Below are 12,773 nucleotides of genomic sequence, written 5' to 3' on the forward strand. Positions count from 1 at the left end.
TCTAATAGACTTGACCAAGCATGGTAGAAGCTTCCTCTTGATTTTTCAGTATTTTGTGGATACCAGTATTTTATAGTTTCCTGGAAACCTTCTAGGTATTTAAATATTTTGGAGGGGACCCCTTAGACAATCCATCAACATATCATTCCTTGTTCTTGCTGCATACTATAGAGAGTATTCATGGATGCAAATGAAAAGAAGACAACGGCTAGAAGGGACCAGGTGGCTAATTAAAGTCTATCTCTCTGGCCAATTGTACATGAGAACATGATGAGATGGAAAGAATATTGCACTTAAAATAAGATGATCTGGGTTAAAATTCCACCATTTTCATTTACTTCCTATGTGATGTTTGGCTGGGCATTTTCTCTTTCTAGAACTCAGTTTTGTCATCTTTAAAATTAGGGCATGTCCTCTAAGGTCCCTTTTCACTTTCAGTCTGTGATCTTTGATAATATCTTTTATAATACTCATTGCACACAAGTTACTATTGATAATACGTTGCAGCCAACTTCTATCAACCATGTTGCTCTTTCCATCACCTTTGGGTTACCTACAATTATGATTTTTCCAATGATGCATCTGATTTATAGCATCATTAGAAGGTTATTGATGTACAAAGCCTAGGCTTTGGTGGCTGAGAATAGCTTTGGATTGCCGAAAACACTGCACAATACAGAGTATTTTGTTCTATTTAATTCTAGTCCTAGGTTAGTTTGCAGTGCCTCTCCCAGATGTGAGTATTAATGGATAACATGAATATATTGTTCATTCATTTTTTGGTAATAATCATCTTCAGCCACATGGGTGTAATTGTTCTGTAGCAATTACTAGACCAATCTCTCCACAGTATCTATGGCACTGATTGAGATCCTGAAGTATTCCAGGGCTTAGTGCAATTGGTAAGTCATCTTCATATTGGAGGACCAGAAGAACTTCTGCACAGAATTCTTCAGAACAGCTAGATGGTGTAGTGGATAGAGTGCTGGACCACAAGGAAGGAGGATCTGAATTCAAATGTAGCCTCAGATAATTCCTATCAGACATCTTCCTAGTTATGTCACCTCTGTCTGCCTCAATTTTTCCATCTATAAAATGGACTTTATAAATAATGCCTACCTATCTCCCAGGGTTGTTATGAGGATAAAATGAGATAGCATTTGAAAAACATTTTTCAAACCTTAAAGAGCTATTGAATGCTAGCTATTATTGTTATGTTTATGTTAATTACCATTATTATCCACAGGGACTTTGTGCTCTATGTCTTCTAACATAGTGGGGAATTCTGTTAGCAAACATTTTAGGACTTGCGTGATATAATCAGAGAATTGTTGAATGAGGTTCTCTGTAGTTGCATTTGTCAAGGATCACAGGATCATGGAGCTGGAAGGGATCTTAAAGTATTATTTTACTACTGCTGCTGCTACTGCTGCTACCACTACTACTACTAACATTTAAATAACATTTAAAATTTGTAAAGCATTTTATCTTATCTCACTACATTATACATATATATATAGGCATACATTGCTACTGTTGCTACTGCTACCATTACAACTACTAGCATTTAAACAACCATTTAAGATTTGTAAATCATTTTATATGTTATCTCATTATGATATATATATATATATATGTGTGTGTGTGTGTATATATATATATATATATATAATTATCTTATATCTCACAACAGTCCTGTGAATCAGGTGCCATTAGGATCTCCATTTTGCACATGAGGAAACTGAGGCAGAGTGAGGTTAAATAGCTTACCCAGCACCCCATATCTCAGATCTCCCTTACTCCAAATCCAGCAACTCAGTCTACTATATCACTTAGCTGCCAAAGTCTAATACTTTTGTTGTTTATTTAGAGATAAATCAATAAAGATAGTAAATCTTTCCATGCTTTTCTGAAATCAGGCTGCTCATCATTTCTTATAGAACAATAATAATACTCCATTCCATTCATATACCATAAGTTATTCAGCTTCCTTGTTAAGTACAATTCTGTCGTGATGTTTTTTACCTGTGATCTTTGCCTACAGGCAGCTGGGTAATATACTGGATTGAGCACTGGGCTGGAGTCAGGAGATCTGAGTTCAAGTCCAGCTTCAGACACTTATTAGTTGTGTGATCTTGGGAAGTCACTTAGCTTCGTTTGTCTCAGTTTGTAAAATGAATATAGATGGCGTAGTGGATAGAGCAGTGGCCTTGAAGTCAGGAGGACCTGAGTTTAAATCTGACCTCAGACCCTGGGCAAGTCACTTAACCCCAATTGCCTCACAAAATTAAAAAAAAGATTTTAAAAATGATTTTTTTGGAGAATGGAAAAGAAAATGGTAACTCATGTTAGTATCTTTGCCAAGAAAAACCCAGATGAGATAATGAAGAGTCAGATATGACTAAAAAACAACTAAATAATAAGTATGGAAGCAGTTTGCCAGGTGGATAGTAGGAGGATGAGATGAGAGGTGTGAAAACCTGCTAGGAGGCTGATGTCATCCTTCAGGTGAGTGCTAATGAGAGCCTGAACTAGAGGATGAAAATGTGGAAACAGATGGATGAGATACAGGGATGGAACTGAGAATCAGTGTGGTGAGTGGTAATGAGATGAAAAACTGGACTTGGAAGGGAAGAAAACCTGGATTCAAATTCTGCCTCAGTCAATTACTAGATTGTGACCTTAGAAAAATCACTTAGCTGCTCTAGGTCTCAGTTTTGTCATCTGTAAAATGAGGGGACTGAACTCGATACCCACTAAGATCCCCACTAAGCATAGCTATGGTCCCATGATCCTTCCTGCTCTAAATCTGTGATCTCTAAAGTAACCAACTAGATGTGAGAGAGAAGGAAGATAATACCGAGGGTTTGACTAAGGAAGAACAACAATTCAGGAGTGAATTGTCAGGCACTGAATGAGATAGTGAAGTCAGAAGTTAGACCAGACAAGTAGATGGAGAGAAAGGCTCTCGAAAGCCACCTACTCCAACACCTCCATCGCACCATTTCCTCCAGCTCTTTGAAAAGCAGTGACTCAGCCGGCACCTCTCATTGCTTCTTCTCTCCAGATTTTGAATACGTCAAACGCTTCCCAGGCAGTAACCTTGACTTACGCAGTTTGGAATCAGAGCACCCTTCTCAACGGCACGGTCTCCAGCAGCCTCCTGAGTCAGCTGTCGGCCGAGTTGGTGGGCTTCTACCTCACCTACCCACCCCTGACCATCGCAGAGTGTGAGTATGCTCGTGGGAGGGAGCTGAGGTCACACACCTGGGGACTCTCCTCCAAAATGGCCTTCCCTACAATCGCATCTTTCAGCAGTCACCATGAGCTCTCATCTCATTCCATCCCCACCCTTTTCCTGGAAACAAGGGGAAAAAAAAATAAAGGTGTGATGGTTTTGAGTTGAACAGACTAAAAGTTGCTCACTTAACTGGCAGGGCTTCTTTCCCTCAGCCACCAGGGTTGATGTCATTCCCCCAGGTCGCCAGTTGGCAGAAGTACCCAGGCCGTCAGGTAACAAGGCACCTGTTCTGTGTCGAGACATCCCAGCCCATGCAGCTTCATGATGTAAATTCATTTATAATTAAGTCTCTCAGCTCCCCTTGATGAAAGTCCCCACGGGGTTGTGGGCTTCCTCTTGGAGCCTGCACACTCTCTAATGATACAATTGCATAATCCTCATTAAATGCATTGCCTACGTTCTCCTGAGACTGTGTATCCTTCATCTCCTGCCCCAAGATGGTTTTTTTCTTGCTAGCCACAGATAAGCAAAGAAAGGTCTGAGCTTGGAGATCTAATTTTTCTTTCACTTGGTGTGTTGTCCAAGGGTGGAGGGCAGGTTTTCCATTTATTAACTAAAAAAAATGTGTTTCTTCTAGTTGATTCATCTAGTTGATTTAAATCCTTCAACAAGGACACCATGGCATGCTCTTGGGTATTTCCATGCGATCTGGGGAGAAAGGATTTGGGGACCTCTGCATTTCCCTAATCCCAATCTCCTTCCTGACCACATGTGAAGAATTTTTTTGTCATCACCTTCATATTTTGATTGTCATCGAATTGTAAAGAAGCTTGAGACTGACAGTTATAGGAAGTGCTGTCTGATCAACTAAATTTAGTTTTTAGAGCAAAATGCATATCATCATCATCATTATTATAAATTTTTGGTCTAGTGATGCAGGGAACTCCCAGTGTGTGAACTCTCTCCATTGATGTACACTGGCAGCTTGTGGTCTTGGAGACTCCTCTGGGTCCTGAGAGGGTATGTGACTTGCCCACAGTTACACTCTGCTATTATGTATGAGATGCAAGACTTGAAAGCAGGTTTTCTTGATTCAAGCATTAGACCTCTATCTACTATGGCATTCAATCTTTCAATAATAATAACAATGATGATGATGATGATGATGATGATTTCTTTTTAAAGTGCTTTATAATCATAGGGTATTGTCAGATACATAAATGCTCCACTAGAGCCTTACCACAATCCTATGGGCTGGTGGGAGAAAGTATGTGATTTTTTCCTAAGGTAACTTATATGAAATGCAAATAGGTCTTTGGACTTCCAAGTACAATTATTTTATCCATTACACCAGAGGGATAGATGCCCATTCCCTGAAAAGATTAGCATTTTTGTAAATGAATGAAAACAAAGATCTAGGCAGGACAGCTCCCACTTGATTGGAAATATGCCTTGAGAGTACTGGCATTTAATAAGAAAACCACTTTATTGCACTATTCTGGCTGAGAGCTACAAATCCTAGAAAATGGTGAGTCTGCATATCAGTGCTCAACTAAGGATATCCATTTTCCGGATTGTAGACAATGGTCCCGTCTGTGTTATGTGTTAATAGTCACCGAGCATGAGAAGGCTAGATTTAGTTGATTCATCCTTAGCATGCTTGAATTTTCTTTCACAACAAACCTTTGTAAGAACTTGTCCACAAGGAGAAATATAAGAAAGTATGCTTATCTTTGTTGTTTTGTTTGTTTTAGCCTTGGAATATCCAAACCTCGATGTCTCAGAAACAACTAGAGACTATTGGGTGATTACAGGTAACTTGGGTTCTCTCCTCCATTGGTTGGGCTGACAACTGCATGTCTTCCACTAATGTATCTGGCCCTTTTGTCCATTCTGACTTATTCACCAAAGAGTTCATTCCCCGGATCAATGGCAGGTGAGTATAAGAACACTGAGGTAGAAGAAGAGATCCTGCTGGAGATGACTTGAATTAGCATAACCACTGATACTTCAGGATAGCCTCCTTTAAGAAAGAAAGAAAAATAAAGGTCTTCACTTAATAGATCTAGCCTTTAATTTAGTAGCTTACAAGTTCTATATGAATCAATGGTGTAGAACCGGAATATGAAGTTTCTTTTTAATTTTTCCTTAGGGAAAGAGTATGAAAATGTGTTTTTATAGACTTGAGGAACTCCTGGTATGGAAACCTCCTTTCCCAATGTAGATGAGCAATTTATCAGTAATGTAAAGGGATGTTAAGAAAATAAGGATAAGAAAAGAAATCCTGCTGAAGATGATATTGAATCAGTACAACTACTGATGCTTCAGGGTAGCCTCCTTTGAGACAGAAAGAAAAATAAAGGTCTCCATTCATAGATCTAGCTTTTAATTTAGCAGCCTTCAAGTTCCATGTGAGTCAATGGATCACTGTGGCAGCCAAGGAGACTAATGTGGTCTTGGGCTGAAGAAAATCTGGCAATGGGCCTGCTCTACTCTGTTGTGGCCAGATTTCTTCTGATGGGTTGTGGCCAGTTCTGGATACCATGGCTTTAAAAGGACATGAATAAGTTGGAGGGAGAATGTCTAGAGGAGCACAACCAGGATGGTCTAGGGGCTCAAAAAATGCCATATAACAGTTAACTGAAAACAACGTGCTTCATAGTCTATGAATGCCTTACATTCATTATCTCATTTTATTTTCATCATAATCTTGTTAGGTGCTATTTACATTTGAGGAAACTGAGGTACAAAGAGACTGAATGTCTTGCTGAAGTTCATGCTTAGCTAGGGAGTATATATTAGGGTCTTCTGCACTCCCAAGTGCATCACTGCCCACTAACTTGATGTTTCCTGGGGTCCTCTGCAATGCTAAGATTCAATGATTCTGTTGTGGTGGGTGCATTTTTCATAACTCTGGACAGGTACTTTCCTTTAACAAACCAATCCTTGTAAACAGTTGGACAATGTCATTCTTAAGTTGTTGGCTATGACAATGACATAAACACATTTAAAGTGAGCATGCCCTTCTACAATTCCATACAGATTTCAAATTAAAATCAGAAAGGATACCTGTTATCTAACATTTAAATATATATTAAGCAACTACTATGTTCCAGGCACTGTGCTACATCCTGAGGATTCAAATATAAAAACAAGTAGGATCTTTCCTAGAGAAGTTTATATTCTTCCTCTTAGTTTCTTTTTACACATAATTATATTAGGGGACCCAGGATACAAAGTTTTCTTTCTTTCTTTCAAACTAGTGAGAGAGGTATAAAGCTTTGATATCATTGATTGGAGGAACTCCCAGTATGGAAACTCCCTTTTCCTACGTAGATGAGCAACTAATCAGTAATTTAAAATCATAGATTTAGAACTTAATAGGGTCTTAGAGGTTTCTATCCTGATGCTAGATTTGAAAGGCCCAGAAAGTTTAAGTTGTCCAAAGTAATAAAGGTATGTAGTGGAAGACCAACTTTCTAACCCAGGCCCTCTGGAGTCTAAACCCCATTTTCTTTCCACTGAAATCTTCCATTTATAAACTTAAATTTTTTTTGGGCAGGGGGCAGGACCAGGACGAGGACTGAAAAGTTAAATGACTTGGCCAGAAACCTACAACTAGAATGTTATAAATAGAATCAGGTTTTCCTGACCCCAGGTCTACTATCTATTGACTGCCATGTCATTATTCACATAAAGAAGGTAAAGCATTCTTCATATAAACTTCAAAGTATTCTCTATAGCCATCGACAGCTAGACAGCACCATGGATACGGCACAGGATTTAGGAAGAGTGAGAGTAATTCCTTCTTGGAACTCTTATTAGCTGTGTGATCCTTGGCAAGTCACTTAACTTCTCTGTTGTAGTTTCCTCATCTTTAAAATGGGGATAATAATCACTCCTACCTCCCAGGAGTGTTCTAAAAATCAAATGAGTTAACAAGTCAAGTGTTTTCCCAGTATTAAAATGCTATATGAATGCTAGCTATTGTTAGAATATAGTTATTGAGTATTGTTATTACTATAAAGGGAGACAGAAATAAAAGAATTCTTCCCTGCTTTCATTTTCCCAGCTGTGGGACACAAGTTTTCATTGTTTTTTTTTTCCCCCTGGAGCAGCTGTTAAGGGAGAATTCCTTACTGGCAACTCCTTTGCAGGAAAAGATAGATGTAGGAAGAAAGGAAGGGAGGAGGAGGCAGAAAAGATGATAAGAGGATGAGGAAGAGAAAGGGAAGGTAGAAAAGGAGGAAGAGGGAGAAAAAGAAGAGAGGGAGGAGAGAAAGAAGGAGAAGGAAGAGGAGGAGGAGGAAAAGGAAGAGAGGAAGAGGTAGAGGAGGAAGGAGAGAAAGAAGGAGGAGGAGAACAAGGAAAAGGTAGAGAGGAAGAGGAGGAGGAAAAAGGGAAGGGAAGAAGGAAGAGGAAAAGAGAAAGGAAGAAAAGAAGGAAGAGGAAAAAAAGGAGAAAGGAGGAGGAGGAAGAGGATAAGGAAAAGGAAGAGAAGAAGAGGTAGAGGAAGAAGAGGAAGATGAAGAAGGAAAGGAAGAAAAGAAGGAGAAGAAAAAGGGAAGAAAGGAGGAAGATAAGCAAGAAAGAGAGGTGAAATAGGAGGAAGAGGAAGAAGAAAAGGAGGAGGGGAAGGAAGAGGAAAAGGGGAGGAAGAGGGAGAGAAGGAGGAAGCAGGCAGGCAGTTGCTATAAGCTAGGAGAGAAGTGCTTAGGAAGGCAAAGCCTGTCACCTCCCAGGGGCCTCAAATGAAGCTGCCCGTGGAGGTTCAGAGTGCTTCCCTCCCTCATCTCCTCCCACACCCAGCATAGTGCCAAATACAGATGAATGTCTCGGCTTGCCCACAGATTTGAGAGAGCTGAATCTGGGGACTCTCCTCCAATGCTGCAGTCCTTGAGTTGTTCCTTCTCTCCCTGCCAGGTTGCTTTTAGAATGAAAGTTTCTGGGGTTCTTAATTTATAACTGAGGTTTCTGATCTGCAATGGTGAAGGGACTTAATATATCAGAATCACAGCTTTAGAGATGGAGGAGCCTCAGAAATCTTGGGAAATTTGATCTTGATCTTGGGAAACTTCCACCTCAGTTTTCTTATCTGTTAAATGGGAATAATGATAGCACTCACTCCTATAGTTACCTATGAGGAAGCTGAGACTAATAGTAATTAGCCCACACAGATAGAAAGTGATACTTTCCCACTACACCATGCTGCCTAGACAAATTCAAATGTAGGTCTATACTTCAGCTCTCCCCCTCCAAAGGACACTCCCTCTCCCACTCCCCTAACATGACTGTTCACCTGGTAAGGGGGCAGGCCAAGTTGAGCAAATTAAGCAAGCTGCAACCTGTGGTAAAATTAATTACTCAATCATCCAACATATATTAAGTGCTTGCTATGTGCTAGAAACTGCTAAGTACTGAGGAAACAGAAAAAGGCAAAAGACCACGTCTGTTCTCCAAGAGTTCATAATTTAATGATATAATAAGTAAAATACTAGAATGAAACTCCAGAAGACCTGTATTCAAATCCTGCCTTTGGGGCCTCCTAGTTGGGTGACTATAAGCACATCTCTTAGACTGACCTTGGTTTTCTCTTCCATAAAATGAAAATAATTGTGCTAATGACACCCACCTCCCAGTGTTGGTCTGTGCCTCAAATGAGAGGTAGATGCAATGCTTTACAAATTTTATTTAGTAGTTATTGTTGTTATTATAAGTATAGAAAACACTAGTCTCTGCTAACTATAATCCATGAACACAACTTTAACAGTTTGGAAAACCAGTTGATCTTATTCACTGTTGTTGGATTATTTCATCTGTGTCCTACCCTCCATGACCCTGTTTGTGGTTTTTCTAACAAAAGATACTAGAATGGTTGGCCATTTCCTTCTCCAACTCATTTTACAAATGAGGAAACTGAGGCACATAGAGTATATAACTCATTCAGAGTTACACAGTGTCTGAAACTGGATTCAACATCTATAGATGAGTCTTCCTGATTCCAAGCCCACATGTCCACCACACTACCATACTACCTAGCCAATCTTCTTATATTTATATATAGAATATATATTATATGTATTATAATATATATCACATATGTTTATAATGTTATATGTCCCAGCTGATCTTATTATATTTGCAGAAATCATTTTCCCATTTGGAAAATGGGTGTTACTTTCACAACTCTAAGTCCCTCTTGGTTTAAGGTGATTCAGATGCCCTTAATCGAAGGGAAATTCTTTTAAGGTGGAACAGCCTCTTAGGTGAACTCTGCTGGCAGCCAAGATTAGGGTTAAATCATAGGGGACTTCAGAGGTAATCTAAGTGTATTTCCATCTTCAACCCATCCATCACGTAGTCCTCTGAGGTCTGCTTGATATCCCATTCTACTCTGGGAGAGCTCTGATTGTGAGCATGATCTCCTAGCCAGACTTGCCTTCTCTACAATTGTGCCCATGCTTTTATTTATTACCCATGGGTAATAAATAAATAGTATATTTATTACCCCTGGGTGCCTGTAGTGCTTATGAGATGAAAGTCGAGGTTCTCATGTCACCATCTTCTAATTAAGGTCCCTTGAATTGATTCTGTGGATCCACGATGCAACGAGGGGCTGGTCATTTCTTAAACATGGTCCAGTTGTCACAAGGGGAACCAGGAATGAGTGTGGACCCTGAAGTCAAGAAGTTGTTTACAGACTCCACCATCACTGTGTGTGTAGCTGGGAAGAACTGGAGAAAGTGGCCATGAGGAAGCTTCGCTTCTGGGGCAGAGGAGGATGGAGGGAGTGTAACAGAAGGGGAATTGGCACCTTGGTACAAAAATCTTTGCCTCCCACATTATTTCTGCCTCTGCCCATAGGGTTCTGACTATAAAGCATGCCACAGGAAGACATCCTGGTAATTAATGGAAGTATTGCTGTGTGCTCTAATTGGCCAGATTTTCATTTTCTTTTACTCTATGGGAGACGCTGACAACATGGGGGTTTTCTCGTGAGGTTCAGAAGAGTTTCCTCCATTTTTAGCTTGTCAATTAAACACTCAGATATAATTCCCACAATACAGCCCGTGGAGTCAAAACTTCCCAGTACACCCAAAGTCAGATCAGCCCTACTCTTCTCCAGGAGTCACGGGGCCCGAAGACAAGAATATCCTGAAGGTGTCAACTAAGCAGTCCCCCCGAGATCGATCCAATCTGCATTTCCAGAAGGAAGGGCAAGGGAAAAACCTCCTCTTATTCCAGAGTGGCAGCTTTCCCTAACCAGGCAGACACCCAAACTCTCATGCAGCATCATATGACTTTCCCATTGGTGGCTGTGGTAGGAAGGAGGAATTCTTAGGGCTTTTCTAGAAACTGAAGTACCAAGGACAGGGCTGGAGTCCTTTATCTCCCTTTGAAGAGATCCAGCTGGCAGATTACTTGGGTGCCAAGCCCAGGAGCTCTTAACAGAAAAGAGCATTCTATTCTCAGTAGGGATTGTTCAGTGTCTATGGCTTCAGAGAAGCGATTTCTGGGGACCAGCTGTGGATTTTATTTCTTCCATAACTTGTTTACACATTTTTCCTCAAATGTCACTACAGTCTGTCACCTGATCAGCTTGTGAATGGGATATATGACGGGAACCCATGTTAATGAATGTCCTATTTGGAGCTTGTATATGTAGATGTAGGGGCAGCCAGATGGCTCAATGGATAGAGTACCAGGCCTGAAGTCATGTAGAACTGACTTCGAATCTGACCTCAGACAGTAGCTGGGTGACCCTGAGCAGATCACTTAACCCTGTTTGCCTCAATTTCCTCATCTGTAAAATTGAAAAAGAAACGACTAACTACTCTAGTATCTTTACCAAAAAAACCCTGAATGGGATCATGAAGAGTTGGACATGACTGAAAAATGACTAATAATATGTTTGTATCTGCATATAAAATGCCCTCAAAATCTTTGTACAATTTTAAGCCATTAAACTCAATAGGACACCCTATACATACACACGTCCATATCTATATACAGACTTAGACATATCTATTTCCATACTCTTCCATATAGCCAGATTCTTATTTCTATGTCTTCATAAGATGAGCTACAAAAACAGGGTAACTGGTTACCAATTCTAATAAAGGAAAAATCTAATATTGCAAATGTTCCTGTCTACAAAGGAATAAATCTTGAACCAGATGTAATGTGAATTTTTTTTATTTGGGTAGAACTCTTTTTGTATGCTTCTGAATGAAGTTTTCAGTAAAGAGCACTTCCAAGATTTGTCTTGAGATGGGGACAAACCAAATGATGACTGAGGTAGGAAGCCACCTATCAGTGGGGTTTCAAGGGTCCATTGCCTCCTCCTCCTGAATATTCTACCATTCTACTGTTGCCTGGAATTCCACCATAAAGTATTTTATGACTCAGAAAACATAACTAAAAGGATTTTGTGCTGGGAGGAACCTTAGAATACAGAAAGAAAGCAGAATGTTAGGACATAGAACATAGGATGTGAGAGCTGGAATGGATATAAATTTGTTTGCATGTTGTATCCTTTATTTAAGCTTCTTGAGGGCAGGAACTACCTTTTGCCTCTTTGTGTATCCTCTGTGCTTTTCACAGTGTCAGACACAAAATAAGAGCTTAATAAATGTTTTTTTTTTTTGATTGGCTTATTGATAACATAGAATGTCGGAGCTGGGGAAGGATATTAAAACATGGAATATAAGAACTGGAAGGGATTCAGGTGAAGAAACTGAGATCTAAAGAAGTGAGTGAGCTCCTTAAGCAGCAATAGTAAGATATCTTAAGCACATGTAGTAAGCAGCAAAGGCAGGACTTTTTACTACAGGTCCAAAATAGTCTAGATTCTGTTAAAAGAAGCTTCCACATTTTTGGTGGTCTGTTGCATATGTGTATTGGGCTTTGGCATGGGGATGGGTTAGGGAGAAGGCACAGAATCAGCTCCCTCCTGTCAACTTCACAGTTCAAATAATGTGAGATCAGGCCATGAGTTTTCTGCTATCATGGCAGGATGGTATAATAGAGAGGATGCTATATTCAAAGCCAAAAGATCTGGTTTCAAATCTCAGCTCTAATTATCTATGTAACTTGTATATAAATCATTTAAACTCTCTGGGTCTCAGTTTCCTCATCTGTAACATGAGAAAGTTGAAGTATATGGCCTTGATGCCATGCCTCATTCTAGAGCTATGACTCATAATCTGGTTTTCCATTTCCTATGGTTCTCTGATCTTTGCTTATTTATTCAGAGCAGGGCTCTTTGGGCTCCCTTTAGGAAGGGGTTCTCCCAATGCGATCCCCGTGTCTTCCTTCTATCTCCACAGTTCTGCAAGGGGTGGACAACACTTTGGTGGGACTCCACAACCAGAGTTTCGCCAGAGTCATGGAACAGCGGCTGGCCCAGCTGTTTATGATGTCCCAGCAACAAGGCAGGAGGCTTAAACGGGCCACAACTCTTGGGAGCTACACAGTTCAGGTGAGTGGGAGGAATTACCCCCTCTTGGATCAAAATGAGTTTGGGAAAATC

General features: G+C 40.1%; 1 protein-coding gene across 5 annotated transcripts in view; it reads left to right on the plus strand.

Annotated features, from left to right (window-relative positions):
- Positions 1–12,773, plus strand: part of KIAA1549L (KIAA1549 like) — a 284,289-nt gene that overhangs the window by 170,481 nt on the left and 101,035 nt on the right. For all 5 annotated transcript variants that reach the window (XM_051967501.1, XM_051967504.1, XM_051967502.1 and 2 more), the window contains exons 7-9: positions 3,068–3,230; positions 4,996–5,055; positions 12,571–12,722. In XM_051967501.1, the coding sequence (XP_051823461.1) occupies positions 3,068–3,230; positions 4,996–5,055; positions 12,571–12,722 (375 nt within the window). The remainder of the gene's footprint in view (positions 1–3,067; positions 3,231–4,995; positions 5,056–12,570; positions 12,723–12,773) is intronic.

The sequence above is a fragment of the Antechinus flavipes genome, chromosome 6 (assembly GCF_016432865.1).
Source record: "Antechinus flavipes isolate AdamAnt ecotype Samford, QLD, Australia chromosome 6, AdamAnt_v2, whole genome shotgun sequence".
Classification (NCBI taxonomy): Eukaryota; Metazoa; Chordata; class Mammalia; order Dasyuromorphia; family Dasyuridae; genus Antechinus; species Antechinus flavipes.